Source organism: Rhopilema esculentum, chromosome 20, assembly GCF_057945365.1.
Source record: "Rhopilema esculentum isolate cy_ngs chromosome 20, ASM5794536v1, whole genome shotgun sequence".
NCBI classification, from domain to species: domain Eukaryota; kingdom Metazoa; phylum Cnidaria; class Scyphozoa; order Rhizostomeae; family Rhizostomatidae; genus Rhopilema; species Rhopilema esculentum.
The window spans coordinates 9,242,812-9,269,541 of record NC_142834.1 but is presented as its reverse complement, the minus strand read 5'-3'; the positions used below and the strand labels follow the sequence as shown (position 1 = coordinate 9,269,541).

Here is a 26,730-nt window from a genome sequence, read left to right as displayed (position 1 = left end):
ACATTGTGTGATTACATCAGACCGTTGTCAATGACGAAAGCGAGAGGAAACGTTTCTCAACCTGAGCAAGTCACTGCACGTGAGCCGATGTTCTAAGGGGGCGTAGCCCTTGCTCGGTCCCTGCTCGGTCCTTGCTATCTTCACATTTTTACCGGAATGAAAAACGTTTAAAATGTAAAACGATATACGAAATTTTCATGGAGTGATTTGATGCTCGTCTTGAAGAGCAGAATCTCTGTTGGCCCTTACAGCACGTAGAGATCCCAGTGTTTCAAATGTCTACAAATGTCTTAAAATGTCGATTGACTGTAGGCCGTCCAGCCCCGCTCAATGAGGAAACTATTCACCCGAGGCTGATGAATCACGTTGATTTGTTGCAGGACTTGTACTGCTATTGTTGATAGTGCCAATTGTTAACGGCTTAATTAAATATGCGTTTGGTGATCCGGTAGAGTGGCAGTGGAATTTGTTGAACCGGTGGAGAAAACTTGTTGGTCGAAGAGTTAAGACGTTTTGTATAAGCCAGTTCTATAAGGTAAGTCTATAAAGGAATAAATATATGCAGTATCTGGTATCGCCTAAAGAAAGTTAGGGTCCTGTTTGTATTAAAGAGGGAGGGGAGGCACCTGGAGCATTCCTTTCTTCGCAATTCGCTGTTAATATACGCGCCTAATTCAACGTACTCGGCAAGAATTTGGTCTTCAGAATTTTGTCTCTGTGCACCGTTAATATTTAGCCTTCAATATTTAGGACATCAATGTATTTTAATCATTTTTCGATGCACCCAGTAGATGCACTGTAATCCATCAACACAGTGGACGATTAACTGGGGTATTTTTTACTTATGCGATAATAAAAGAAGATTCTGTGATAAAACTTTTCATGGCTTTGTTTTAAAGGGAGAGGGGGGGGGGGTTGCAGAAAAATAATGAAAGGATATCCTCCTTCCAAAAGGAATTTTTCAGTCTCGCGATATGTGCAACGGATGTGTAAAATCAAGATGACAGGCGACGGCCTATTGGTATAAAACGGTGGGCTGCTTCCGCGTACATATTTGCTTTGATGGTTATTAGCATATGCCGCCACGCGATCACATCTCCTGGTTCTGGGTAGCAAACAACCTTTCGTAAATAATATAATAATGCCTCCTCCTAATGACTGATATTTTACTTCCTGTCATGTTGGTATCCAAAGACTAAAAACCCTTTTGCAGAATAGGTTACAATATTCTTCGCCTTGTTTAAAATTCTAACTTGTAAGTTTTGCTGCCATTGGTCATCTGGTCTTTATCTACCACAAGCAAAATCATATTGGGAAAGCTAATAATCCCTGCTTTATTCACAAACTTAACACATTGCAACCAGTTATGAGATAAGCCTTATTTCTTTTCACCCGATTGTGATGAATAGATTTGCACTAAAAAGACCTTATCCATGTTCTTGTTATGATTGGTTCATTGCTTAGGTTGTTGTGGTTGCCGATACTCTCTGTATAGTCTCGAGGTTAAACCTCAATTGTCCAAAAAATTGAAAAAATGTCCACGAAGATTATTTGTTGTAAAGTCCATACATTATTTAAATCATTTATTTGCACGAAATTTGTGAAGTCGTTTTCAGGTTCTTGACAAATTCAGTTATGTTCAAAAGAGTCTTTGCTGTGCGATAAGATATCTTCAATATCCATTGAATATAAGCTTCTTGGTTTTCAAATGTTAGTATTAAAAGTTATAGTAGATGTCCCCACCACCCACTTTATATCATTGGACCTTATATTTATTTGCCTTGTTTATTTATACTTAAGGATTTTCTCGACAAACATATCGTTGAAAACTTTCGGTGGACCATGGTAAAAAAACTGTGAGAACTTTAATGTGTTAATGCAAAGTGTTCTTCCCTCATACGGTGAACATTTTACGTTCATCGTACGGTCTGTCGATGAATTTCTTATTCACGTCGTGTTAAATAGTTAAATACATTCCCTATTAATCTCACAGAAAAAGGATTTTCTCAAATGAACATTATTTGCTCCGATGTTCACCCCCAATCCACATTAGAAAACGTCTCGATGTTTCTCATTGTGTCGATATACAGGCCATTGTGGGAATACAATAAAAACTAGCTATTTCAAAATGGATACTATTTTTAAAATATTCCAAAGTGGGTGCATTTGGTATCAAACGAGATTGCGGCTGCTCTTACCGTTTATATGTATTCATCACAAAGTGGGCAAGGGGCTGTAGGTGTTGTTCTTCCTTCCTTTCCTCCTACGTCTCTTATACTTTTAATAGATGCAGCTTTAAGCCGGAAACTTTGAAAGTACTCAGAAATTGCGATCGGTAGACCTTAATCTCCACCCAACGATGCATCTTTCTTGAGCACGGTTGAGGAATGTTTTGGTAATTTTTTTATCTGGGAGCTTTCCCAGGTGACCATACCCTTCAATTCTTGCGTGTGTCGTTGGTTTTGTTAGGATGTTGAAAGGCTTCGCCACTGGTCCAAAAAGGCTGGAAATGACCTTTTGCGCTGATATTGCTCGGATCCAAGAAGCTATAGGGCCGACTAAAAGTTTTGAGAAGCACATCTGCAGATAATGAGATGAAATTCACGGTAAACAGCTTTGTTTTATTTAGTTCTGGTCTATTTTTGTGAACCTTTTCTTGTGTTTGGTTCCAGTGTTTGTATTTTGCCAGGGCATCGTAGATGGAGACTCAAAAATTGCGAATTAAGTAAAAACAACATTTTTTTGCCTAAGCAATATGGCGCCGAATGGGCCTAAATGAGCTCGCCCTGAATCAATCGGTGACTCTACAATTTTTTATAGATTAGTGGGTGTGGCAAACAATTTTTGGAAATCGATTATCGTGAGCGTGCATTTTAGGGTAGGTCGTGATTGGTTGTCTTAATGTTTGCCATTTTTTTCGATACCCCACCAAGCCAGGCCCTTAAAAGAGAAGCAAGGTGAAATAGACTGAGTGTTATGAAATGAGAGGATAAGTTGACTGTCGACGGAAGGATTCTTAGATTTCTGTTTATTTTGTGTATAGACGTCATTATACTTCTGGAGGGAAGTGGTGTATCTCTTTATGAAATTAATGAAACATGCAGCAAACGAACGGAAATCGTTTATAAAAAGCCCGCCAGTGCTTGACGAACAAGGCGATGCCATTTGTTTTGCAGCCGAGGCAAGGACGTACAGGAAAGTTGCCCTATAAAAGCATGCAAGCAATCAAATCGAGGCAGCCTACGTCAGTTTTGCACGATCTTGTTCGGCTTTCTGATTTCGTAGATACGCTGTGAATTGATTGCCGACGCAGTGCCTGTATCTTCTTAGTGTAGATGCGATGCCAATCCTTGCAATAACATTAGTGTACGCTGCAGCTTATGGGTATGCTTATCAAATGCCGTATCTTAAGATTGCATTGTGGCTGTTTATAGTATTTTTCTTCTTAGCAGACTCATTCGCTTCTAAGGATAATATGCTATAACTCCTCGCGGTGCTGCAATAATTCTTGAGTACAGCTTCCTTATTAATATGAACTATGCGTGCCACCGTTTTCGTTGTATTATCGCAAACAATTGAATAAAGGATGTCTTACAAATGCCATTCATTATTCATATGGGCATCTATGTTAGTAAACTTAAGAGGAAAAAGGGCGCCGGCAGTCATTCAGGCAAGATACTCAAAACAGCAGGTCATGAAGGTTTAAATAACGAACCAAACTGGAAAGTATTAGTACGAGAGCAGGTGGAGCTGAACAAATTCCTTTGTCCATATCATTTATTCATAACGGTTTTCTAAAAAAATCTCGTCGTTGTTGCTAACTGGTGTTTAAAAAAGTTCAGCTCTGATTCAAAGTGGCAACTTAGATCTTGAGTAACTCCCATCCACTTAGATTCACATGTGCAATGTTGGTGAGTCACTACTAGTTTTGTACGTTTTTCATTTATGCTGCAAATGCATCTAGATTGTAAAGGTGTTGCCTCTATTTTTGTTGATTATTCGTTGTTGTTGTTGATTTGTTGATATGTGAGAATACTGTCCTTAGAATTCAAGAGGCGCGTCGCTGGTGAAAAGGATATATGTTATATATGGAAAAGAATTTTGATATTAGCAGATGATTTTGTTCCAACAAAGAATTCATCCACTGATGCATCAATTTTTGAGAAGTAACATTCTCAACGTGTAATTTATGAAGTTTAGTCAAACATCGTAGAGTCATTATGATAGTGGTAATACTGTGCCTAAATCAACTCGCACAATCCGCCAAGAAATTCTGATTTTCATTTTCAAATCTTTGTCAGTGATCCCCACATTCCCCTTTCCATTCTATCTTATCTTTTAATGCCAAACTAAATCCTAAAAAAGGATTATTTTATATAGATATCTCGTCTAGGTCACCGGAGTGTCTTTTCATTACAGTGACTCTCTAATTTTCTCTGATTTGAATCTTGATGGACTCTATCAACCTTGGTAAAATTATAAGTCTTTTTACAGCTGCCTGCAAACCTCATAGCAACAACCTTTTTAAAACTGCGGAATTTAAATCTGCCAGCTTGACTCTCGTTGTGCTTCTAAAGATATGCACTGATCAGTAAATAGGATTCCCCGATACGACGCGAAAGCATTAATATTCTTTTGCTTTTAATGAGGAAAGAATAATCCATTTATTACGCTCTTTTTCCTTGTGCATCAAATTATCTGCTTAAAAAACCAGTGTGGATTCACCTTGCACTTTCTTTCTTTATTTTTAATTTTCACGGTGCCAAGCACTGAAATATCCATGTTCAAGGTTTAGACTTCTGCTTTGAAAATGAGGCCACCGTGTACAATATCGATCATTGATTCCTTTCGCAATGGTGCTTTTGGGTTGTTTATCTGTAAAGTAGGACTGTTGAAAATACTGGATTAAACAGTACTCCTTCTTCTTTCTTAGAATTATTTCAGCATTCCTGCATGAAACGAATTTTTAGAAAGGCAAGTTATCTTGTTACGACGCAATGGTAAAATCAAAAATATCTTTTAAGCTGGTTTTTTGGTTAGAATGTTTTCTTGAGCTTCTTTTCGATAGGTTTTAACTTAAATGAGGCTGTAGTTTTATATGAACATAAAAAGCCTTGTCAAAGCCAATGCTTTCCATTTCAAGCTCGTTTAGGCCTTGCATGCTATTTCGAATTGGGCCTAGCAATCCTTTTTTTGCAAGCATTCAAAGCTCATGACCCAGTTTCATGTTTTTCTAATACAGATCAAGTTTGAAAGCGCTAAGATAAAATTTCCCCATTGGCTGTAAGCCCTTTCGTTTCATAATAAGTTAAGACTGGCTTATAGTACGATTTCCTTACAGTAATCCTGTCCGAAGCTTAAACCAGCTCAAGGACATTTTCTGTCGCTATGGATTTGTTAATGATCAAAGTGCTTTCCAATATTTGCAATGGCTCCTGTGCAATGTTTTATGTTTTGTGCAACGTATATTGGAGTGGCTAGCCTCACATAGTGCCGTTTATTTGCAAACAGTTGACATCTACTTCTTAATTTGTAGGGATTGCTATCGAAGCTGCATTTAACGCCAAGGAAAGCACTTGCAAATGGTATGTTTCTGTACTGATTTTGAATACGATTATTAGTACCAAGTTCTTTCTTGCTTTGGTCGGTTCTATCCTACCTTTTGTTAACGTATTAATTAACATAAAATGGAAAAGGAGTTGCTATTTATGTATTCACCGCACCTTTAGTATTTTGTTTCCCTCTTTCAAGCTACTGCAAACCATCATGATACTAATATTGTGATAATAATAATAATATATTTGTAATCCCATTCTTATGTAGTATGCGATGGTCGCTCGACTCAGTTCCTTCGTTTTGTGAGCTTATTATGTACACACATGTTTGCTGATCATATCGTAGAAATGGAGTAAACAAGTTATGATCTCTGCACAATTTTTTAGAACCGCCTATTTAGGCCACCTAAGTACAAAACATTACACTGGCGATGGAGATTGTCCTACTTTTAAACAAAGGATGTTTTTTATAACAACACCAAATGCGATCTCGTTCTGGTATCTCTCAATCACGGCTCTAGATGTTTCTTTGAAAGCATTTTTGATTGGATGGGTAGAAAATAGAGAATTCTGCGCATTTAAATTCTTCTGTTTGTCTTTGGATGGAAATCTCAGCTAATCCACTCTCAACTAACTCAGATCCTTTTTCATTTCTTTTCTCCTCCGTATTTTTCCTCCGCAAGACCGTTCTACTAAATCTCTTGCGAACTACTTCTTTTACACAACCTCCCCCCTGCTAGCTTGTCCTTTTTTCCTTTGTCATCTTGACTTTACCACCTATTTACCCGACCTGTGAAAAGCATTACTGTAAACCATATCTTCTGTAGGTAAATTGAATAAGACTGTGCAGCAAAATGGCGCTGATCTAGGGGTATCTTGGAAGGGGAGGGGGAAATGCTTTCTATCGGGATGTTATAGCAGGATCTTGAAAAAACTTTTAGTGTGTGTTACTTTTCAAATGTTTATTAGCAAGCGGAATCCGGATTCCAATTCTCTGTATAACACTTTTTGTCCGATAACCAAACATTGCTACACCTTGATCCAAATGCTGTTGAAATATGCCCCAGACGGGGGTTTTTTGGACTGGGGGACATCACCCTGCCTTTCATTAGTTGGTTGACAAAATACATGGATGGTAACATCGGCCGAAGTTAGGTAAAATACTGACGACTTTGTAAGATCTTCCATTTCCATCGGTATATTTTACTTCTCACGCGTACTGTTTGGTGTGTGAGTGGTCTCGTTCTCAAGTAGAGACTCGTGGAATAAATTATACAATATGGCAACACGAGACCAAGAAAGCAGAGTAAAATAGTGGAGAAAAGAACAATTAAATCTTTTTAATTATGCAGCAAGTGATCGATTTTAGGAAGAGGGGCTCCTTGTCTTGTTCCTACGGTATTAAGATCTTGTCTTTACCGCGTTGTAGTTTCATGACTGCTTTATTCTTTAAAGGTGGTTCAGATTTATGTGATTAGGGTTTTATATTATCCAGCTAGAACACTTGCGGTTACCCACACCTGCATGACAATCATTTGCATTTGGAAAATAGCAATTAAGGAAACTCTAAACGGAAAACTTCGTCGTACAAAAATGTTGAGGATTTTTTGTCATGTTTTCTAATTTGGTTTTGACAATAAAGTAAAGTTTGTCAAACTCTGAATTTAGAAAGAAACCCGAAAGTTAATATTTTAATATAAACTTATTGTGCTCCTTGTTTGTTTATTTACCCTTCAGTCTTTTGCACACAAATGTGAAATTCAACCAGAAAACATTGGTTTATTTATCGTTGTAATTGGTACATAGAAGTCGGAATGATCATAGGTTCGCTGCTGGAAATCCACACATTTTGTAAGAAATTTTAGCTGAAAATAAAGTTATTCGTATAAGCCTCAAAGTCGGAATTCAAGAAGAGGTTAACTTTCAATATCAATTCAAAAATGTATTTCAGTAAAACTGAATTAGGCAAACCAACAGTTACCTGGATCTTTTTCAAGGAAAGGTATCGTGTTTTAAGAGTTTTATTCTAGAAAAGGTTTATAATTTTTTCTGGCAGGCATATTACCGTAATTTCTCTCCAATGTAGACCCCCGGAGGCCAAATGAATGGCTCAGTACTGAATGTTTCTTGACTGATGGCCAAATTTGAGTATGGTCTAAATTCATGAGCAGTTTCTTAATTTTTTTCTTTGTGTTTCTTTGAAATAAAACTAAAAACAAGTTGGGTACTTATGTTATCTTAATCGTAATCTCAAGGTCCTCTGGTTTTATCTCCATCTTCGAGTTACTGTAAATGTTACAACCTGTTTTATTGTATCTGCTTAAAATTCAAGACAATTCTAGACCAGATCGCAGGTGTGCAATGGAATTGTCTTCTAGTTTCCACGCGTGCAATTGCTCTCCTTAAACTCTCAGGTGTGCAAGTCCCACACTGTCCAAGGTACCTGTGTCACATTCCTCATTTTGATATCCAATGAATACCAATAAATTTTCCTTTACAGAACTTCTTTGTGTAAAAGGTATCCGATCTCGAGCCTCCTATTATTCTTTTACGAAGCTTTTGTCATCATGATGTCGATGTTGTGAAAAGTTTTAAAAAAAATTTAATCGCAGACATATGAAGATTATCCCAAAGGTTTCAGATGTGCGAGTAAACTTAATGCTCTGCTGCCCGTCTTTTCTGTTTCTTGTGTAGATGAAAGGTCTTTTGCATTGTCTCAAAAAGCTGACAGAAATAATCAGACTGAAAATTCTATTGAATTGAAGAAAAGCCAGTCAATGGTCAGGAAATCACTTTGCTGCCAACCAAATTATTTCGATTTTTCTTGCGCCAAGATATATTGGCACTGCTGCGGAATTAGGCTCTCGTTTGTTGATAATGTTCTGAGGGCATTACTTTGAATTTTTTATTTTCATTTTTATCGCCTGAACACAGCAGCTCTAGAAATTAAGCTTTTCATTATAACAATGCGATTACTCTTCTGTACAAAGCGATTGTGTCTCTTTGTCCCTGAAACAATAATGCGCAAGCAACCGTGCTGCCCTTCCTCAAACCGCCGTCTCGTTTAATGGAGACATTCGTCAATGTTTGCGCGGGTTCTTGTTTACTATAATGCAATTAACTGTTGAATCTTGTTAGATTGACGCAGCGAGGTGCATTTCGCGTGCGTTTCTTATGGATTTAGTTGTGCAAAGTTGGACAGCTTAGCAGCCACTATCGCTACTACTTAGTGACTGGTCGAGGCGTTCATGAATGGCTCTACGTTTCTTGGATTTCTCCACACATAAGCCAAATACAGTCAATGTATTGTGTTTAACCGTAAGTTACTCATACATACTTCACTTCTATGTACCTAAATTTTTCTTTCTACCCCCCAACACGCGTAATATCGAGGGGCGTCGCCGCAATGTTTATATTGGCGTGTACGGGCGTATACCGAAGTTTTCAGTTGATGGGAGACCAATGAAATACTTGAAAGATGCTACATGTCGAATGCCTAAGAAACTAATCCTTCTACTGCGTTAATTTTCAGTTTTTACCGCAGTGGGAAACAAAATACACCATTTTGGGATACAGTTTGGAATAGCCAAGCCCTTCAATCAAAACCTTCACAGATATTTCTCGATATCGTAACAGAACCTTTCCATTTTAGCAATATCATTTTCATGAAATTTTTGCAAATATTATTATGTCTTTAGTAATAGGCAGTGTTTATTGCAAGCAACTGATATGCCCAATGTAAATATATTCTCCTTTACATATCACGAGTTTAATATTCTTTCTTTTCATCCCTCTTATATTTTGCCGAGAGCACTTTTATGTGAATGCTAAGGGAAACGACTCCAACTGTCATTTTGTCTTTAATCAAAACATCATATTCTAGTATCCAAAGTAGTTTTTGAAGCATCCTTGTTTTCACCTTCAAAGCACTGTTTCAAAGGCATACATCGAGGGGTCCACCTGGGGAGGAATTCCTGCGGGACTCGTTAGCATGAATCTGTTGATCAGAAGAGAACTTCCATTGAACTTTTCAACTTAGAACAATCAATTAACAAAAAAACATCTAGTCAGTAAAGAAATTTAGGTTCTGCACCCTAGAGAAAACATTATTCACTATTTCAAGGCAGTGTCAGCGTGCTTTCCCAATCATGTGACTAGTTAGTACTCTCTGGCATTTTCATATATTGACATCCAATGGTTAACTTCGCTCCATTCATTATTATGACCTTGCCCGTTTCATAAGAATGAAGAGTAACCACTGCTGTTTGCAGATTGTAAAAGGTAGTGAATTTCATTTGTAAATGGAAACCGTTTCTTGTGTGATGGTACTTGCATATCGCGTGATCTTTTAAGTTCTTGGAAAGCTTGCATACCCAACGTCGAATACTGGTGTTGCCTATGGTAATAGAATCAGCAGCTCCTTACTTTGAGTAGCCAGTTCAGATTAATTTCTACGGACTCCATGTCGCTTCTCATTCATGAATGCACCTATCTTTAGGAGTATTTAATTATGCCCGATTGAAAGTCATATCTTTCATAAATCCAATTATGCATAAACACATAACTTTAGTTTTGGATCCTGAACTGATTCATTTAATTTGTTATTTAGGATTTTGTTAGAAGAAATTTCCTCTTTTTAAGCGATTCATAAATAAGCAGGAAAGTATGGATTTCGAGATTTGTATGCAATGCTGAGCTTATTAAAGGCCAGTGTTTTGAGCATATTTGAGCAATCTGTTCCAGTCATACCCAATATTTCATTTATAATCACCGCCTTTCACTAGAAACCCCCAAATCAAAAATGTATGTTACCGTTCCCTATTTCTGAACGACTCTGTCGTTTTTTGTAGGGCAGACTGCTCCTTCATCACGAAATGAATGATTGACGAAGTCTTTTTTCTTTGGTTTCTATTCTTGAGTTGAATAGAAAATGCTTACATTCTGCAAACAAAAATGTAAGAAGGAAATCGGTCGCCCAGAACTGATCCCATTGAACGGTCAAAACTGCGTTCACTGTCGCGTTTGGAGCGAGGCTCTGTACACTTATAAGGGTTCTTAACAAAAGAAAACTACCATAACGTTTTTTCAAATGCGAAGGTTGGAAATCAGTTCATAATTTTTTATTTTTCACTTGCCTTGTAAATTCCCTTTCATTGAACTCGTATTTACATAACACGTGCAGAAATACACACAATTAATCAGTTATTTATTCTAATATTAATCGTTTCCATTGTTCGTTAGCCTATTGACCCTACTTAGGTCAATGTTGTGCGGAGGAGACTGATCCCCTGTTTACAAAATTGTGCAACGTAGGCCTATGCGTCACAAATCACTTTTTACTTAATTTTTTGTTCCCAGGTCAAGTTTGAACACAAATATTTTCATTGTAGTTGTGCAATATTCCTCTTCCAAGAACTAATGTTTCATTTGAAAAGCTATCTCAATTTTCTTATCCTTGCGGGACATTTCCATCCATGTGTAGGGGTGAGCGGCCGGACTGAGTACCATTTTTCATGAAAAAGTTTTGTTTTCCCGAAAACCCTGTCAATTCAGTTTCAGAAACCTTGAAAAGGATCGCAAGAAATATTTCTGACAGGGAATAATAGCGTTCCAGGTTTTTTAATATTCTGGCTGTACAACCCGATTGAAGCTCCCCGGCTTCCATGGGCTCAGGGGAGGCTTAGTATGAATCTTGTCCGAATATTAATGTTTAATTGTAATAGAACTACCCGAATGGATTCTTAAGTTCAATAAAGGTTGTCAGATAAGGAGAGATGCAGCCCTCTCGGCCCCTGACTCCTATGCCTACGCCGGCTTTCATCACTTGCAGTTTGTCGAGGCAGTTACTGTCCTTTTCATTGATGTTGGTTGTTTGCGTAATTCTGTCTTGTTTATAATGGGTGTTTATTCTCTAAGTGTGTTTTCGTAAATACGTATCAAATAAGTCCTTTTGAAAGTCAAATGATCGTTTTCTTCCATGTCAATACGTTTCGCTTGCGTTTGTTATCAGAGTTTGCTTCTGTTGCTCACGATTTATTTAAAGATTATCTCTGCCTCAATAATTCGCACGATTTCCGTAAATAACCACGCCACATAAACTCCTCGTTTCCTTCAAAGTATTCATTTTTTCCACTTTTGTTTCATTTTGTCATTTTTTATCTTTCATTTTTTTGATGGAGATTTTAACCATTGGCCACCTCTTCCGTAGGAACATAAATGTGCATACAAAGTAAATATTGTGAGAAAACCTCAATTTGTAGGCTTATGAATCCTTGCGATTTTGTTTCAATGCATTCGATCTTAATTGAAACAACACTGCAGGAACTACAGGAACAATATAAGATATTCTGGTTGGTTACCAATTCTCACCGGGAATTTGAAACCTTATGACGTCAGTATCTTTTGTGAATTATGACTAACCTCGAGTGCATGAGTGATCATTTATGTTGACCACAATCGTCAACGACCGTTTGTTTGTCTATTTGAATTAGTGACGTCATGCATCTTTGTGGGATGAGGATAGGGTGGAGGTGAATTAATAATAGAAAAATGTTTCATTCCTGCTGGTTGTTCCTGTTAAGACTCTTCTCTTTGATTATTCAAAATTTTAATCGAGAATGTTTTATCCGCAGTTAAAGACCTGAATATTTACGGAAAATTATAAACATGGGACGAAGCTGTCTATATATTATGCTGCTGATCATACTTTATATGAGCGAAAATAATGCTGAAATCGGCTCTGCTTTGCATTCGGTGCCATCAACAAGTGAGTGATGTTTATTGACCAACCAACCGGTTGGTTTATACCTTTTCTTTTCCATAACAATTTAGATTCCATTCGATTTATCGATTACTTGTTGTTAGAACTTACATTCCTTAAACATATTTTTCTCCTTGAATTTTGGATTAAGATTCTCCCATGACTTTTTCATAAGATTTTTCATTCATCCATCTGTGGGAAACCAAAGTATTTGTCATTTTGTTAAAGTCAAATTGTGTGTCAGCCAATTATCCGACAATTGTTATACAAGGCCGCTAGTAGAAATAAACCGAAATGCTTCAACGATCTATGAATACAGCCCCCATGTTGTAGTATTTTTTGTTAATGTTGTTTCTGCTGTTGCTGTTTTTGTTGTTGTTGTTACGTTCATCGAATCCATTAGTTTTTTAGCCATCAAGTAAAGGCGAACATTGTTTGCTACACTCCTATATTTTATGTAACCAACAGCGTTGGATGGGACATCGTATTGCTAGGTTTTTCAACTTGTTGGGTAACTGTCTCTAAACTCTCAGGCCTTAGACTGTACGGAAATGTGCCGCACACAAATCGCTAAACTCTAAGATTCGCCATCTTGTCTCGTGCTCTCGAAGATCTAACTAAAAAATAACTGAAACTCGGTCCCAGTTCTCTACTGTCCTAAAATGTCCACTACTAATCAACATAACGAATGATAATAATAAAGTACCGTACACAAACTCCCCTAAAATTTGAGTAAAGTAACATACTTGAGTCAAATTTTATCAAACCTTTACGGTACGCAGTTGTCCTCTTCAATCTTCTTCCAAACAAAGTCTCGTCTTCACTTCTGAATCCACCGCAGCTCTTCTCTTCTCTCTTGTTGTCACATTGGCCTTGGCATCGATTGCTCCGTTGATTGTTTCAACTGTTATCACATTGACTTTGTCATCAGTTGCTCCTTTGATTGTTTCCATTGTCTGTGACTCCTTCGCTTGACAACCAATCTCCAATGGGCAGATAGCTTGAACCGGTCGCTCTATGAGATGTCCTTTGTGTCTCAAAAGCACTCCCCTGACTACGTCGTCTCTTCCTTTCACAAGCTCTTCTACTCTCGCTTTCTTCCACTGCCCTTTATTTCTTTCATCACCAACAACTAGTACTACTTCTCCGATCCGTGGCAGACATGCACTCTTCTTTCTGTTAATACGATGCACTTCCATTAAACTGTTGATATACTCTTTGTTCCAACGTGACCACACGTGCTCTTTCGCATTCTTCAATCTCTTATACATCTTGGTCACTCTTTCTTCGTCTACCTCCACATCTTCAAATGTATGTGAATCCTTCCCCCACATGATTATGTTAGGTGTTAGCACTTGCTCCTCCCCACTTTCACTTTCTACATATGTCAATGGCCTGTTATTCAAATGCCTCTCTATGTCCATGATGACTGCTTCCAGTTGTTCAAATTGCAAATGCGTTTTTCCAAGGGTTTTGTACAATGTCTTCTTTAAATCCTTAATTAATCTTTCATACATCGCCCCCCACCAGGGACTTTTCGACAAGTTGAACCTCCAAGTGATGCCTAGAGTTGCCAAATGGTCTTGCAATTTTTCACTTTTTCGTATCAATTTTATCCACTCAGCTGTTGTCTTGAAAACACTTGCGTTGTCAGAGACTATGACCTCTGGTCTCATTTTCCTTGTAATGAACGCATTTAACTTCCTCTGAAATTCTTCAGCAGTTTGTGACCTTGTTACCTCTAAATGAACTGCTCTCATCACAGCACAAGTGAAAATAATCACGTAAACTTTGATCTCTTCTTTGCTTGTACTCCCCCTGCACTTGAGAGGCCCGGCAAAGTCAACACCTGTGTTCTGGAATGGCAGGCTCTGAACTGTACGAAACATTGGGAGCGCAGCTGTTGCTGGTGCTTCAAATGGTTTTGCAGAAAATACTTTGCACACATTGCAATTCCTGATTTCTCTCTTGACCAATGTTCTCATCTTTGGTATCCACCATGTCTCTCTCAGTGCTCCCATTGTATTTGCTACTCCCATATGCATAACTTTCCTGTGTGTATGTCGAATCAGTTTCTCAGTAAAGAGACTCTTCTCCAAATAGATTGGTTGATACCCTTGAATCCTTCCCTGGCATCGAAGCATACCTGTTTTCTCGTCTCTTATCAATTTCCATCCAGGTGTTTCTTTCATCTCTATAATGTATCTTTGTTCTCTTACTACCCAATGATCTCTTGCACTCATAATTTCCTCTGTGGTCAGAGGTCCTCTTGTTACCTTCTCCTTTCTCTTCTTGGCAAGACAATTTTTGATAAATCTCAAACACCATGATGTGGTTCTAAGTGTTCTCCAATAGCTTTGACGCTCTAAAAGCTTATCCCATTCATCACTCTCTGTCTCGTTTGTGAATAAGATTGCCTCTTTAATTGGTCTTTGTTCTTCCAAGTTTCTTGTTGAACTCTTCAGCACTGGTTGTTCTGGCCATTCTTCTTCATTTAGCAGCCAGTCTGGCCCTTCAAACCACTTCTTTTCTACCATTTTCTCTATGTTCGCACCCCGACTGCCTAGGTCTGCTAAATTTTCACTTGATGGGCAGTATTTCCACTCTATTCCAATTTCATTCCCTATCTCTGTAATCTTTCTCACCCTGTTCGCTACAAATGCTTTCCATTGTTTCCCTGGATTGTTTATCCAAAATAAGGCCACCATACTATCCATCCACACATTGATTGATGTTATTGGCCAATTCTTCAATGCTTTGCAAATGTTCTTGGCCATGTTTGCTGCCATTTGCCCCCCAACCAACTCAAGTCTGGCTATCGAAGTGTTTCTCTTTGAAATTCTTGACTTTGAAGTGAGTAAGCCCTTTACTTTGCTTGATCCTTGTTCCACTACTGCAATTGTCACAGCACAGCATGCCTTTTCACTTGCATCTGCAAATATGTGTAAATTCACTGCATCAACTGCTCTTATTTCTCTTACTAAAGTTCTTGGTATCTTTAATTCTCTCAGCTGTCTCATCCATCTCAAATAATCTTTCATAAGGGGTTCAGAAACTTCAGCATCCCCTCCCTTGTTCTCATCACAGGCCTCCCTGAAGATTCTCTTTCCTTCTACTAGGGTTGGTGAAATGATTCCCAAGGGGTCATAAATTCTGGCTAATTGACTCAATACAGTGTTCTTTGAGACCTTATCCTCTTCCCCTTTGTTTATGGGTACCATCAAAGTATCTTCTTCCTTGTTCCAAACATGCCCCAAAATCTTGCTTGGATTCTCCATATTTTCACTTTCTAGGCTTTCTATGTTGGATTCCCATTTATGAATTTGAAACTTTGCATCCTCTAGTATTTCAGATGCCTCTCCTTTAAATCTTTGAAGCTCTTCAATGCTCATTCCTGTACACATCAGATTGTCTACATATGTATTTTCTCTGAGCATTTCTAGGGTACTGGCTAGCTCTGTGTTAGTAAATTTCTCATAATGGTGCTGCAAGGTTCCCCCCAACATAAATGGGCTGGCTTCCCCCCCAAAAGGGACCCTTAGAAATCTTAGGTGTTCTTCCTTCCCACTCAGTGTGAATAAGAATCTGAATGCATCTCTATCCTCTGATTTAATTCCAATTTGTAAAAATGCCTTTTGTATGTCTCCTAGCAGCAGATATGGTGTCATTCTTGCTCTGACCATAATGTCCCAAATATTTGGCTGCAACGCAGGTCCCTTGTACATGCAATCATTGATGCTGTTTGTTGTTGGCGTTGGGCGTGCACTAGCATCAAATACCATTCTCACCTTTGTGGTAGCAGCGCTCTCTCTTACAACTGGTTTGTGAGGCATGTAAAATATTCTTGTTCCAGATGGTTCACTTGGAACTCTCTCCACAACTCCCTCTCTTAACTGATTCTCAACAATTTCTGTGTATTCTTTCTGCAGTTTTCCATCATGCCTCAGTTTGCGCTCAACATTTTTCAATCTCTTTCTGCTCTGCATCTCATTTGTTTCTGCCAAATTGCTTCCTGGTATCCATGGAACATTAACTTCATACCTTCCATCATTTTGTCTGGAAATGTTCTCTTTGAACTCTTTGTAAACATCTAATTGGTCATCTTCTCCCCTGTCTTCAACCCCAAGTATGTCAAGGCTGTATAATCTCTCATATTCATTTCCAAGCTCTCTGGTGAACATGCAATTTGTGCTAGAAAATTCTCCTCCATGAATAATCCAACCAAATGATGTGCCTTCTACAATTGGTTCATCATCATTCCCTTTGAAAACTGTCTCTGTTCTCAGTTTGCTGTATGTTTTGTCTCCAATAATCATGTGAATTTTATGTTCCCCTGATGCTGTTATGTAGAATTCTTTGTCTTTGGTGTGTCTAAACTGCTGTTTCAATTTCCTTAAATCTGGCCTTTTGGCTGTTGTGAAATCATGCATTTCTACCCCTGCAACCTCAATATGTTCTCTGGCTTTCTTGTCTAATGATTCTATGGTCATCTGAAAGATTGGCATGGCTTTTCTTGCTGTTCCATTGATAGTTGTTACATCTTTTGTTTCATATCTCTCAGGTTTTGATTTGAGCATCATTAACGCATCCTTAGAAATGAAATTCCTTCCTGAACCTGTGTCAAGGAATGCCCAAATAACTTTTCCATCAATTCTTACAGGCAAAATTGGTGGGAGTGTTTCCTCCACAGAAGGTGTGAATCCTGTTAAAATTGAACCTTTTTCACTTTCACCTTTCTGCTTTTCACATAGGCTGCTGTGGTGTTTAGCCTTACAAAAGTAGCACCCCCTACTTAGACACTTATCCCCCCTGTGTCCTTTTTTCCCACAGTTGAAGCATAGCTTATTTTCTCTGAAGAAGCTCCTCCTACTCTCTATAGTTTCCTGTGTTTTGCACTTATCACTCCAATGATCTTGATCACAATAAATACATTTTCTTGAGTGTTTCTCCTTTGTTTCACCTGTATACCAGTGTTTTTCTCTTTTTTCCACTGGCTTTCCTATTTCCTCTGTTTTGTTTCTTTTCAACCACTTCTGCAAATTATCAATAAGCTTTGACATCCCCCAGCTTTCCCAATCATCATCCAGCCTTACCAAATCAGACTTGACATTTGGCAGCTTGTTTAATGTTGTCATCACAAATCCTCTCAACATGTTTTCTTCATCAAGTGTCAGCAGGGCATCATAATTCTTTGTGAGCTTGTCATAAAATTCTTGAATTTTCTCATAATTTACTCCCTTTATGGTAGGTAGATTCACAATTTCATCAATGTGTGTGTTTATCACAGCATTCCTTTGCCCATATTCCTTTTTGAGCCTTTCCCAGGCAGTTTCAAGCCCAACTTTTCCTGGTTTCAGATTTGCAATTTTATCCCTTACTCTGGGATTCACCATCTCTAACAAATATCCAAATTTAACTTCATCACTAAACCCCTTACTTAAAACTTGACTTGTGAACATGTTTTCAAATCTTATCCAGTCAGCTATTGTGCCTTTAAATGGTGTGACTCTCAGCTCTGGCAGTTTTGAAAAGGTTGCCTTAGCCCCACATTCCATTTCTAGCTTTTTCTCTGCAAGTTTAATTTCAGCATGCATTCTTTCCTCCCATAAAGACTTCTCTTGTAAGTATCTCTCCCTTCTTATTTTCTCTTCATGGTCTGCTAATTGCTTTTGTCTTTCTAGCATTCTCTTATCTTCCCTTAGCTGCTCAATTTGCTTCCTTTCAAATTCCCTTCTCAGACCTTCCTCTCTTGTTTGAGTTTCTATTTGTGTTAAAGCTCTCAACATTTTCTCATTTTGCTCTAACATTCCTGTATATTTATCTTTCACATCCTTTTTCCACTGCCTAACTGACCTAGATGATTCCCCTTGTTCTAATTTCATCTCTTCAATTCTCCCTGTCAAATCAATTATCTTATTGTGGATTACCTTCACCCTATTTGTTGCTATCTCCATTTCTACTGTGTCTCCAATTTCTATGAGCTCATCTGTCTGCTCTGTATAATAATTCAACTTCGCTATTTCCTTCTCGATATCAATCTCTGGGCCTAAATTTTGCCCATCTCCTGTTGCTGTTTCTGTTGATGGATTTGCCATGATTCTCCCGGTATGTGTCCTGGCAGGGTCGCCACGTATGTACGGAAATGTGCCGCACACAAATCGCTAAACTCTAAGATTCGCCATCTTGTCTCGTGCTCTCGAAGATCTAACTAAAAAATAACTGAAACTCGGTCCCAGTTCTCTACTGTCCTAAAATGTCCACTACTAATCAACATAACGAATGATAATAATAAAGTACCGTACAAGACTTCAATCGGATCACCATAAACCTGAAATAGAATGTTATTATGTTAAGTGACCTAGAGAATTATAGATTTGTAGCTCTGTCCTTAGAACTGCATTCGAAATACTGCTTAACCTGGCATATGGTGATTAATTCGCTTAGGAAAAATGAATTTGGAGTGAACTTCTATTGGAAACATTTTAAAACCGATCTAAGTTGATCAAACTGGAAGCTTTCTTTTCATGTGTTTAGATGCTTTAGGTCGAATGTAAACTCATCTTGAAACTAGAATTGAGTGGGTGAATTTATCAAATTTTTGGCCTGTTTGGTATGTTGGGCTGCCGTTATTTTTCTTGGAATGGAGGATATTGGACCCTCTACAACGCAAAATGAAATTAGGAACAGTGCTGGAAACTTTTTTTCAAATTTTATTTAAGTGCCAAAATTCCCACTGATTGAATATGCGAGGTGCAAATCACTCCAAGAAAATCTCGTACACTTTTTGGGGAAATCTTATTGTTTTATCTGAAAATCCCTGGAAATCCTTTTGTTTTAGGGAAAATCTCGTACGCTATTTGCAAGAGTGAATTACCCCTCGTGAAAATGTATGGTAGCTTTTTACGAAGAAAAAGAAAGCTCACGAAGGCTACCTGCGATGGTCTTTTGTTTGTTTTTCCATAGTTTATCATTGCTCTCTTTGCCACGTAACATCCAGCATTGATGGGTAATCATAGATTTATTTCGTCCATACACTCATTTGCTTTTGGAGCATATGCGATCGGGTTTTTGCATTCTTGATTAAGCTTATCTATGGACTTAATTTTTGTGGAATTTTCTTTTGATGAGAACTTTTCCGTCGGCATGACTGGTTAATCAACAATCTCAATGATCATAGATATCAAAGGCCCACCAGGGTTATTGTATATTTAAAACATATCATATCAATAATTGATGTGATAATATTCGTTCAGAATAATTACCAATTTCTCTAATAAAATTTGCAGCATAAGTTTGATCTGAAAGATTCCATCAATTAGTTCTTAGGGCTTTGCTATCGATGATAAAAATATTCCTATTAAAACTTGAATTAAAATATACTGAAATTAGGTTGTCTGTTCCCACCATTTTCGGCGATTCTAGACGATAAGCTCAAAAACCGACAGTTTTGGGTTCGTAATTAATCCTCATTATATCCACGAGAGTTAGTCGATACGCTGGTTCATTCGAGTCATATATTGATGCATCGGCGTCTGCATATGGTCACCAATATTCACAATAATAAAAGTAGCAGATTATGAAATTTGAAATCTTCTTTGCGTCGAGTTTTGTGTTGCCCGTTCGTGTTTGTTTGTTTGCATTCCATCGAGCAGATCCTTCGTTTCAAGTCGATTTTTGTTATGATACTTGATTTTGTAATTTGTAAATACGATTTTCGTGAGGAAAAACACGTCTTCCCCAGTAATCATGTAGAACATCGCAAGAAAGAAGCGAGAAAGGTGTTGCAGAGACATTGAATATTGGAGAATTTTTCATAAAAAGTCGGATATGAATCGTGTCGGCGTCATGCTGATGTCGGAACCGTTGGTCAGAGCTGTTCCTATGCACAGATCATCATCATGTTTCGCTATCTCCAGCTAAACTAGATTGCGCACTAACACGAGATAGCATTTCCCATTGACTTTGATCTTTTGTTGCGTAGTTGAGCTCATCAATGTCCAGACATGACCATTCGTATATATTGTCGCACCAACGTTTTGATGGTCTTCCGCTGTCTCTCTTTTCCTCTATCATTCATTCTCTTTCCCACTATCATAGCACAGGTTGCAGCAAGTAAATCGCAGGTAGATATTCCAATGCGACGTATATATTTTAATGGATATTCCTACATACATAAACTGTAAGACCGACCGACATAACGAAACAACCAAAAACATGTTTCGACGATTTATGGAATTTTGCTTCCCTACCCTGTTCCACCTGTATAAAAGTGTAACCTTAATACCATCTTCTCCAGGTAGCAGCATTCGACGTTTTCCGGAACCTGGGTCTGAGTACGCCAAGTTTCTGACTGATTTCAAAAGTGTCGAATTGAACCCAAATAAAACAGATATTTTGGTTGCTGCCAAGTAAGTTTTTTTGCTAGACTAATTGAGAACTTTAATTTAAACTGCGTTAGACGTTTCTTCGCAGGAAAGTTATTCTTTTTCCTTTAGGTTAACCCCCATGCCTTTGTTAAAAGACACCGACTATATTTTATATGTAGCAAATGCATTTTTTTCTTCATCTGCTGCTTTTGAATTTCTTGCATGACGTCTTTTTTCGCTTAATGCGTCTTATTGTCTTCAAGGGAGTATCTCTTTCGTTTGGACATTGAGACTTTCAAGATTCAAAATACAAGTGTGAGTGAAAATGTGAGTTCCTTTGTTTTTTCATCTTGCCACTTTGTTTTGACCTAGCCACTTTGTAAGTGATAATATAGTGTTAGAGTTTTCAATGGGACTAGGTAAATGTGGCTTTTTATGGCTAGGTTGCTACTGTTTTCATCTTAAACTTGTTTTTGAAACATGTCTACTACTTGAGAACCAATTGTAAGTTTAAACGCTTCGCAATAATCTGAAGCCCCCAACAGGATCAACGATTTGTCCTGCTACTTTATTTCTTGGACGGCGAAATGTTTATGATTGTGAGTGAGTGAAAATGTAAAGAAGGCCTCTTGGCCAAAAGTCAATTGGCAAGACACTAAGAGCATAGGTGTGGCTCCAGCTATTTCCTAAACTGTTCACACAGACCCCTCTTAGTTTCAGCGTCAACACAAGAGTCACCACTGAGAGCATTTGATCAGCTGATTTTCAGCTCTTGATAAACGATCAAAACTTTATCCTATAGACCTTTGATTTACAAATCTCATCAATACTGTCATGATAAGCATAATTACGATGAATATTTATGTTTGTTTAATGTTAACTGTATGCATGCCTGTAAATATGACTGAGTTGGCTGCGTTGAGATAAAACTGATACGAGTGCACTGTGTATGTCAGATGACCTCTTCCTGTTCGATCCATTGTTTGCATCCTGATCTAGCGACTTAAAGGAGGATAAGATGACCTGCATAAACCAATTCAATTTGCAAACTGGCGAATCTCTCTGCATGAAGGAGCTCATGCTTTGAGACTCTGAACCTGATGCTGTTGCAGCAGCCAGTACCAAGCTTTTACGCGAAAGTGATTTCGTCATCATCTATCATTATCAATAGCCCTTGTGTACAATTAAACTTTATGTTACTTCGTCCATCATTGTTGAAGGATTGGTAGATGAAAAATTAACAAGCCAGATATCTCCCATTTACTTTCCAATTTTTATCGAAATTTCTAGCATCTACTTTGTTAACCATCTATTTTGCTTAATGTTATCTTAAATTGATAATCTATTCTCGTTTGGGTATCTTTGTTATAAGCAACTATCAGAAAGAGAAGGAGAACAAGGATATGTGCATTAGGTATCTCTTTCTGTTTTGCTGCTTGATAAGATTATTCACCTTTCTTTAGGTATTGCATATGCCGGTGGAAAAGAGGTCATATGACCGATGCATTGCAAATAGGATCGAGAAGGTATGCCAGACGATATGTCTGAAATTCCTACTGTTTTTAAAGTAGCACTTATGAATGGCCTAAGCAAATTCCAAGCTTTGATTGTGCATGTGTTAAATCGTTCCTGTAGACTGAATTGATCATGGAATGCTAAACATTATTCAGTTCCGAATGGCATTAAATCCTATACCCAAAATATTGATATTTAGAAGAAAGGGCATAAGAAAAATTTGGAGCATCTGTTGCTTTCCATTCATTATTCTGTGACAGAGATAATATATGCAACATTCTTTGCAAATAGAGGGAAGGTAAGATCATCACCAGGTCTTATGCTTTCAAGCTCCTTAAATTTAACTCATTGATTTCAATTTGTTATAAAGCGTTTCAATTGTTTACAAATCTAATTTCATTAGAGTGTTAATTTTCTTCTATTTCCCTGTTTTATCGTAGAATGATTGTCCCAACTACATGCTCTTTGCAATATATAATACCTCATCTGACATATTTGCATGTGGCACGTACTCGCTTCTTCGACGATGCTGGCTCGTTTCGGTATGTAAACCTGCCTTTTTCTGCCAACTTTTGTAATCACCAGAAAACATAATTTGAGAACACTATGGAAAAAGGCCTGCAAAGTGAACCATTTTTTTGTCGTTGTTGCCTGACTTTCCATGGAGCGCCTTTTTCATAACTGATAATTGTTTATTATATCGTCAAAATGCTGTTTTTGTTTTTGCAGTTCTGCTAGAGCTATATTTTTAAAACGATTTCGTCTCTATTTGTGCAAAAAGATGCTGAATGAGCAATCTTAAGAGGTTTTCTAATCCTTCTCTAACAGAGCAGGACATTCAAGGTGACAAAGCAAGTTAATGGAGAATTCGATGCAACCAATGAATTCACCCCTAATCTGCCCAGTGGAAGTATAATTGGTACTACAACAGGTATAGAAATCTAAACTTTTTACTAATATTATCAATGTTCCTATTTTAAAAGATCTGTATGACTAGCATTTGCACTCCTGAATTGTATTGCTGTAAGCCAAATTTGACTCAATCACCCACTAGTTCAGTTTCTTTGACTGCCTTATAAATTTGAAGTTGGCCTTTATCGAGGTTCATATTCATGATTACTTCATTTCCATCTGTTAAAATGACTGCCTTTTGATTTTTTTTTGAATTTGCTGTTTTCCTTTAGTCACTTATTTATTCGCTGGATGTTTGCCTCAATTATTTTCTTTGCGCTATTAATCTATTCACGTACTCTTGACCGTTGAACGAATCGCACACCGTGATATCGCCTTTTCCCCCTTTACTTCTATCACCCATGTCTATTATTGAACTGAAAGACTAGTCCTAATGCCAGGATTTAAGACGTTGTATTGCAACATAATCACCTCAGTTTCGCTTGATTTTGCCTTGGTAAATTGAAATCGGATTTAGATTATTAGCCTATTGTGTTTGCTCCCCTAAACTGACTTTCTTTTGCCTCAATACCGAAAATGTTTTGTCTTACTGTCGTTTAAACAAATTTCTTTGGTTGGTAAGTCGTTGTCTCTATCAACTCTAGCTGTGCGGTCTAACATAACCTGTTAATATATATTATATTTTCTAGCTCTTCTATTGCACCCCGGTTAAACATCACGCACTCTCTGGCCCTCGTTTGAATATCTTTTTAGCTCAAGCAGTTAAGTCTTAATAAAGACGTACTTAAAAAGTTTTAAATCGCCGGAAACCCCACAGTATTGGCCTACAAATTTGCCTTAGGTATTTAATTGTCGTACATGTTCTTTTTAGACAACGGTGGAATATTTGGTGCCATTGCCGTAAGGGAGAAGAAACGCAGTTCGCTTCGTGCAATTTTGAGCGATGATACCAGAATGAAGTCAGGGAAACCAACAATTCAATTCAATGGTAAGTCTGTGTTTCCCTCCCTGTTTGGCTAGGGCCTTTGGCCTGTGTTCTGACTTGATATTCGATAATGAATTTTTGGCTTTCTTTTGCAAAGAGGTTGCCAGAGAGCTTATTCTAGGCAGGTTGGGTTATAAAAAATGTGGCACAAGGTGTCACTTTTTTATGTTTAGCTCAGTTTGGCTTGAGCCTCTGGCGCAAGAAATGCTTTCAGGAAAAAACCTTTAGTGCAGAGATTATGGCAGATTAACCCTGGCTTTATGTCAAGACAGATCAGTTTTTGTTATTAAAATGTATCTTTTTAATAAATGGCAAAGATAATTTTGTTTTACCTTTCATCTCGATGTTCTCTTTATTTAGTTAATTTGAAAATGGCTTTGAAAAAAGCAAACATTTTACGACATACTAAAAGCTTTTTCGTCTGACACTCCTCAGAGCATAAAACGTCAGAATAAGGTTCTGAAAGAAATTTGATTAATTTGATTAGTTAATTTGCTAAACCTTTTCCTTCATTTAATTCCATAGATCCCCATTTCGTATATTCATACGCAGCTGATGATGGTTTTGTGTATTTTTTCTTCTCTGAAACTGCCGATGAAGTTTCAGATAGACAGGTAGGTGTCACATTTGTAACTTCAAATTTCACTTACTGGGGAAAATCTGCTCTCGGGAAAGGCTTTTGCTACATTCATTTCATGAATCTTTCACAAGTTGCTCAGGGCAATAATCAACTTGCCTATAAATCTCAAAAAACCCCTGTCAACGAAGAATACCGACAGCCCTATCAATGGGGCAGAATTTCCTCAGACACGTAATATTTTGACTTTTGCCAGCAACGTGTGACATCGGAAGAGCTGGTTTTGGGGGCGTTGTGCTAGCTGTTTTTCTAATTAAGAAATATCTTTCTTTTAGATGGTTTACTCAAGAGTTGGACGTGTTTGTTCGGTAAGCCTTGCTTTTTTGCGTAGTTGATATGCTTCTCGTTGGTTTTGTCTTGCATATACGGAGGCTGCAGACTAGCTCAATTTTCAGTAACCAATCCAGTCATAACGTTTCTTGCCAAACATGTAATTGTTATATTTTTGAATTTTCCATAATAGTTTTATTTTCTTCATAACTATATTCATTGTTTTATATTTATTTCAGTACGACAAAGGATCATTCTTAACTGACAACGCCTTTATTTCGTTTTCAAAAAGTCAGATAATTTGTTATGAGAAGGGCGCTGTACGCGATTATTACGATCACATCCGTAAGTGTATCCCCAACTAGTTCATTATATCTTTCTTTCACAGTCATTCTATGTTTTATATATTCATATCAGATAATCTGTTGGCTGTTCCGTGTCCCTGGACTTTTGTACATCCCTGGACTACCCCCATTTGTTTTTCCTGGTTGTATAAAATCATTTTAATTTCATTTGAAAAAGTCGAGCAATGATGAGGGAAAATAGCTCCAAGCGAATTCTGTTGTAATTAGAAGTACATTTTTGCCTATAAACGTCAGTCTATCAATACATGCGCTACTATGTAATAATTCTGTTTCATTGAGGTGAAAACGAGGACCATTTTCTTTAGGGGCTTAAGTTCTGTTCACCGTACCCTTTGTTGCAAATTAAGTGTTGTTGGTTTGGAGGGCGTACCGTAATATCATGATGTTTTGTTCTTAGAGAGTGCAACTGCAGTCACTGTTCATGACAAAGCTGGAAAAGCTGAAGTCTTCATTTACGCATCCTTCACAACAACTATGTAAGTTCCATCGTCCATATCTAACTCTTTTACGTTATCGATTGACATGCTAATTTCCATTTTTTAGCATATATATCTTTGCAAGTGTGACAAATTTAGCTTCTCTCCTCACTTTGCTTTTATGACAGTCTCCTCACATCTAATTTTCTGAATTCAATTTTTTTTATTTCAGGCGCGCTACTGGCAGCTCCGCCGTGTGCCGTTACAAATTCAAAGACATTCAGAATCTGTTCCAGACAAGTCAGTATTACGTGAAGAAAACGGATGGTGGAACTGTAAAGTATGAACCGCAAAACCATCCGGACTCAAAGTTTGATGTTAGCAGGATGAAGGTAATTTTAGTGGTAATATTATTTCTAGGGAAGCTGCTGGCCAGCTTCATCAGAGAGGGGATTACTTCGAGGTCACCTCATTGGTCAATTGTATCTAAAAATTACTGACATAATATTCAGGCTTTTCATTATGTGAAATTTCCCCGCATCTTATCTGCGGTAAAGCACGTGTCAGAAGCCTTGACTGTGGATAATCAATGTTTAAGCTTTTTATCAGCACTTTTGGAAATTAAGGATTCTTGGGTTCTACAGTGTAATATTCGATTTGAGTTTTTTGGTCATATCCAAAGCCGATGCTTGTGATAATGGCAACCCATTACTTAACATTGCGGTTTTAACAATTAAAAACTATTTTGATATAAATCTTGACCTGCAATATTAAACACTTCGCAATATCACAATGATTGTCTGCCAATCACTGGTTTCTTTTCTCGTTTTGATGATTTGATGTTTGCAGATGTTACAAATTTTGTGAACTCATTTCTTAAAAATCCATCATCTTTGGGAAGTAGAGATATTTAGTATTTCATATTGAAAGTTAATAATCATTGTTCATT

At 37.6% G+C, this 26,730-nt stretch overlaps 2 protein-coding genes across 12 annotated transcripts in view; one reads left to right on the top strand and one right to left on the bottom strand.

The window, feature by feature from the left end:
- The window catches only part of LOC135687790 (semaphorin-1A), a 53,685-nt gene that overhangs the window by 17,186 nt on the left and 9,769 nt on the right, over positions 1-26,730 (top strand). For 6 of the 11 annotated variants that reach the window (XM_065204444.2, XM_065204445.2, XM_065204443.2 and 3 more), the window contains 13 exons: positions 5,537-5,585; positions 12,188-12,321; positions 20,612-20,723; positions 20,945-21,008; positions 22,145-22,207; positions 22,637-22,738; positions 23,025-23,127; positions 23,980-24,096; positions 24,619-24,707; positions 25,006-25,038; positions 25,240-25,345; positions 25,763-25,841; positions 26,014-26,173. In XM_065204444.2, the coding sequence (XP_065060516.2) occupies positions 12,222-12,321; positions 20,612-20,723; positions 20,945-21,008; positions 22,145-22,207; positions 22,637-22,738; positions 23,025-23,127; positions 23,980-24,096; positions 24,619-24,707; positions 25,006-25,038; positions 25,240-25,345; positions 25,763-25,841; positions 26,014-26,173 (1,128 nt within the window). In that variant the 5' untranslated portion in view covers positions 5,537-5,585; positions 12,188-12,221. The other 5 variants (XM_065204450.2, XM_065204451.2, XM_065204446.2 and 2 more) reach the window with 3 other exon arrangements.
- LOC148957857 (uncharacterized) lies at positions 12,918-18,522 on the bottom strand. Its single transcript, XM_089114343.1, has one exon. It carries the CDS (start codon positions 18,408-18,410, stop codon positions 13,107-13,109), a length of 5,304 nt encoding a protein of 1,767 aa, XP_088970469.1. The 5' UTR covers positions 18,411-18,522; the 3' UTR covers positions 12,918-13,106.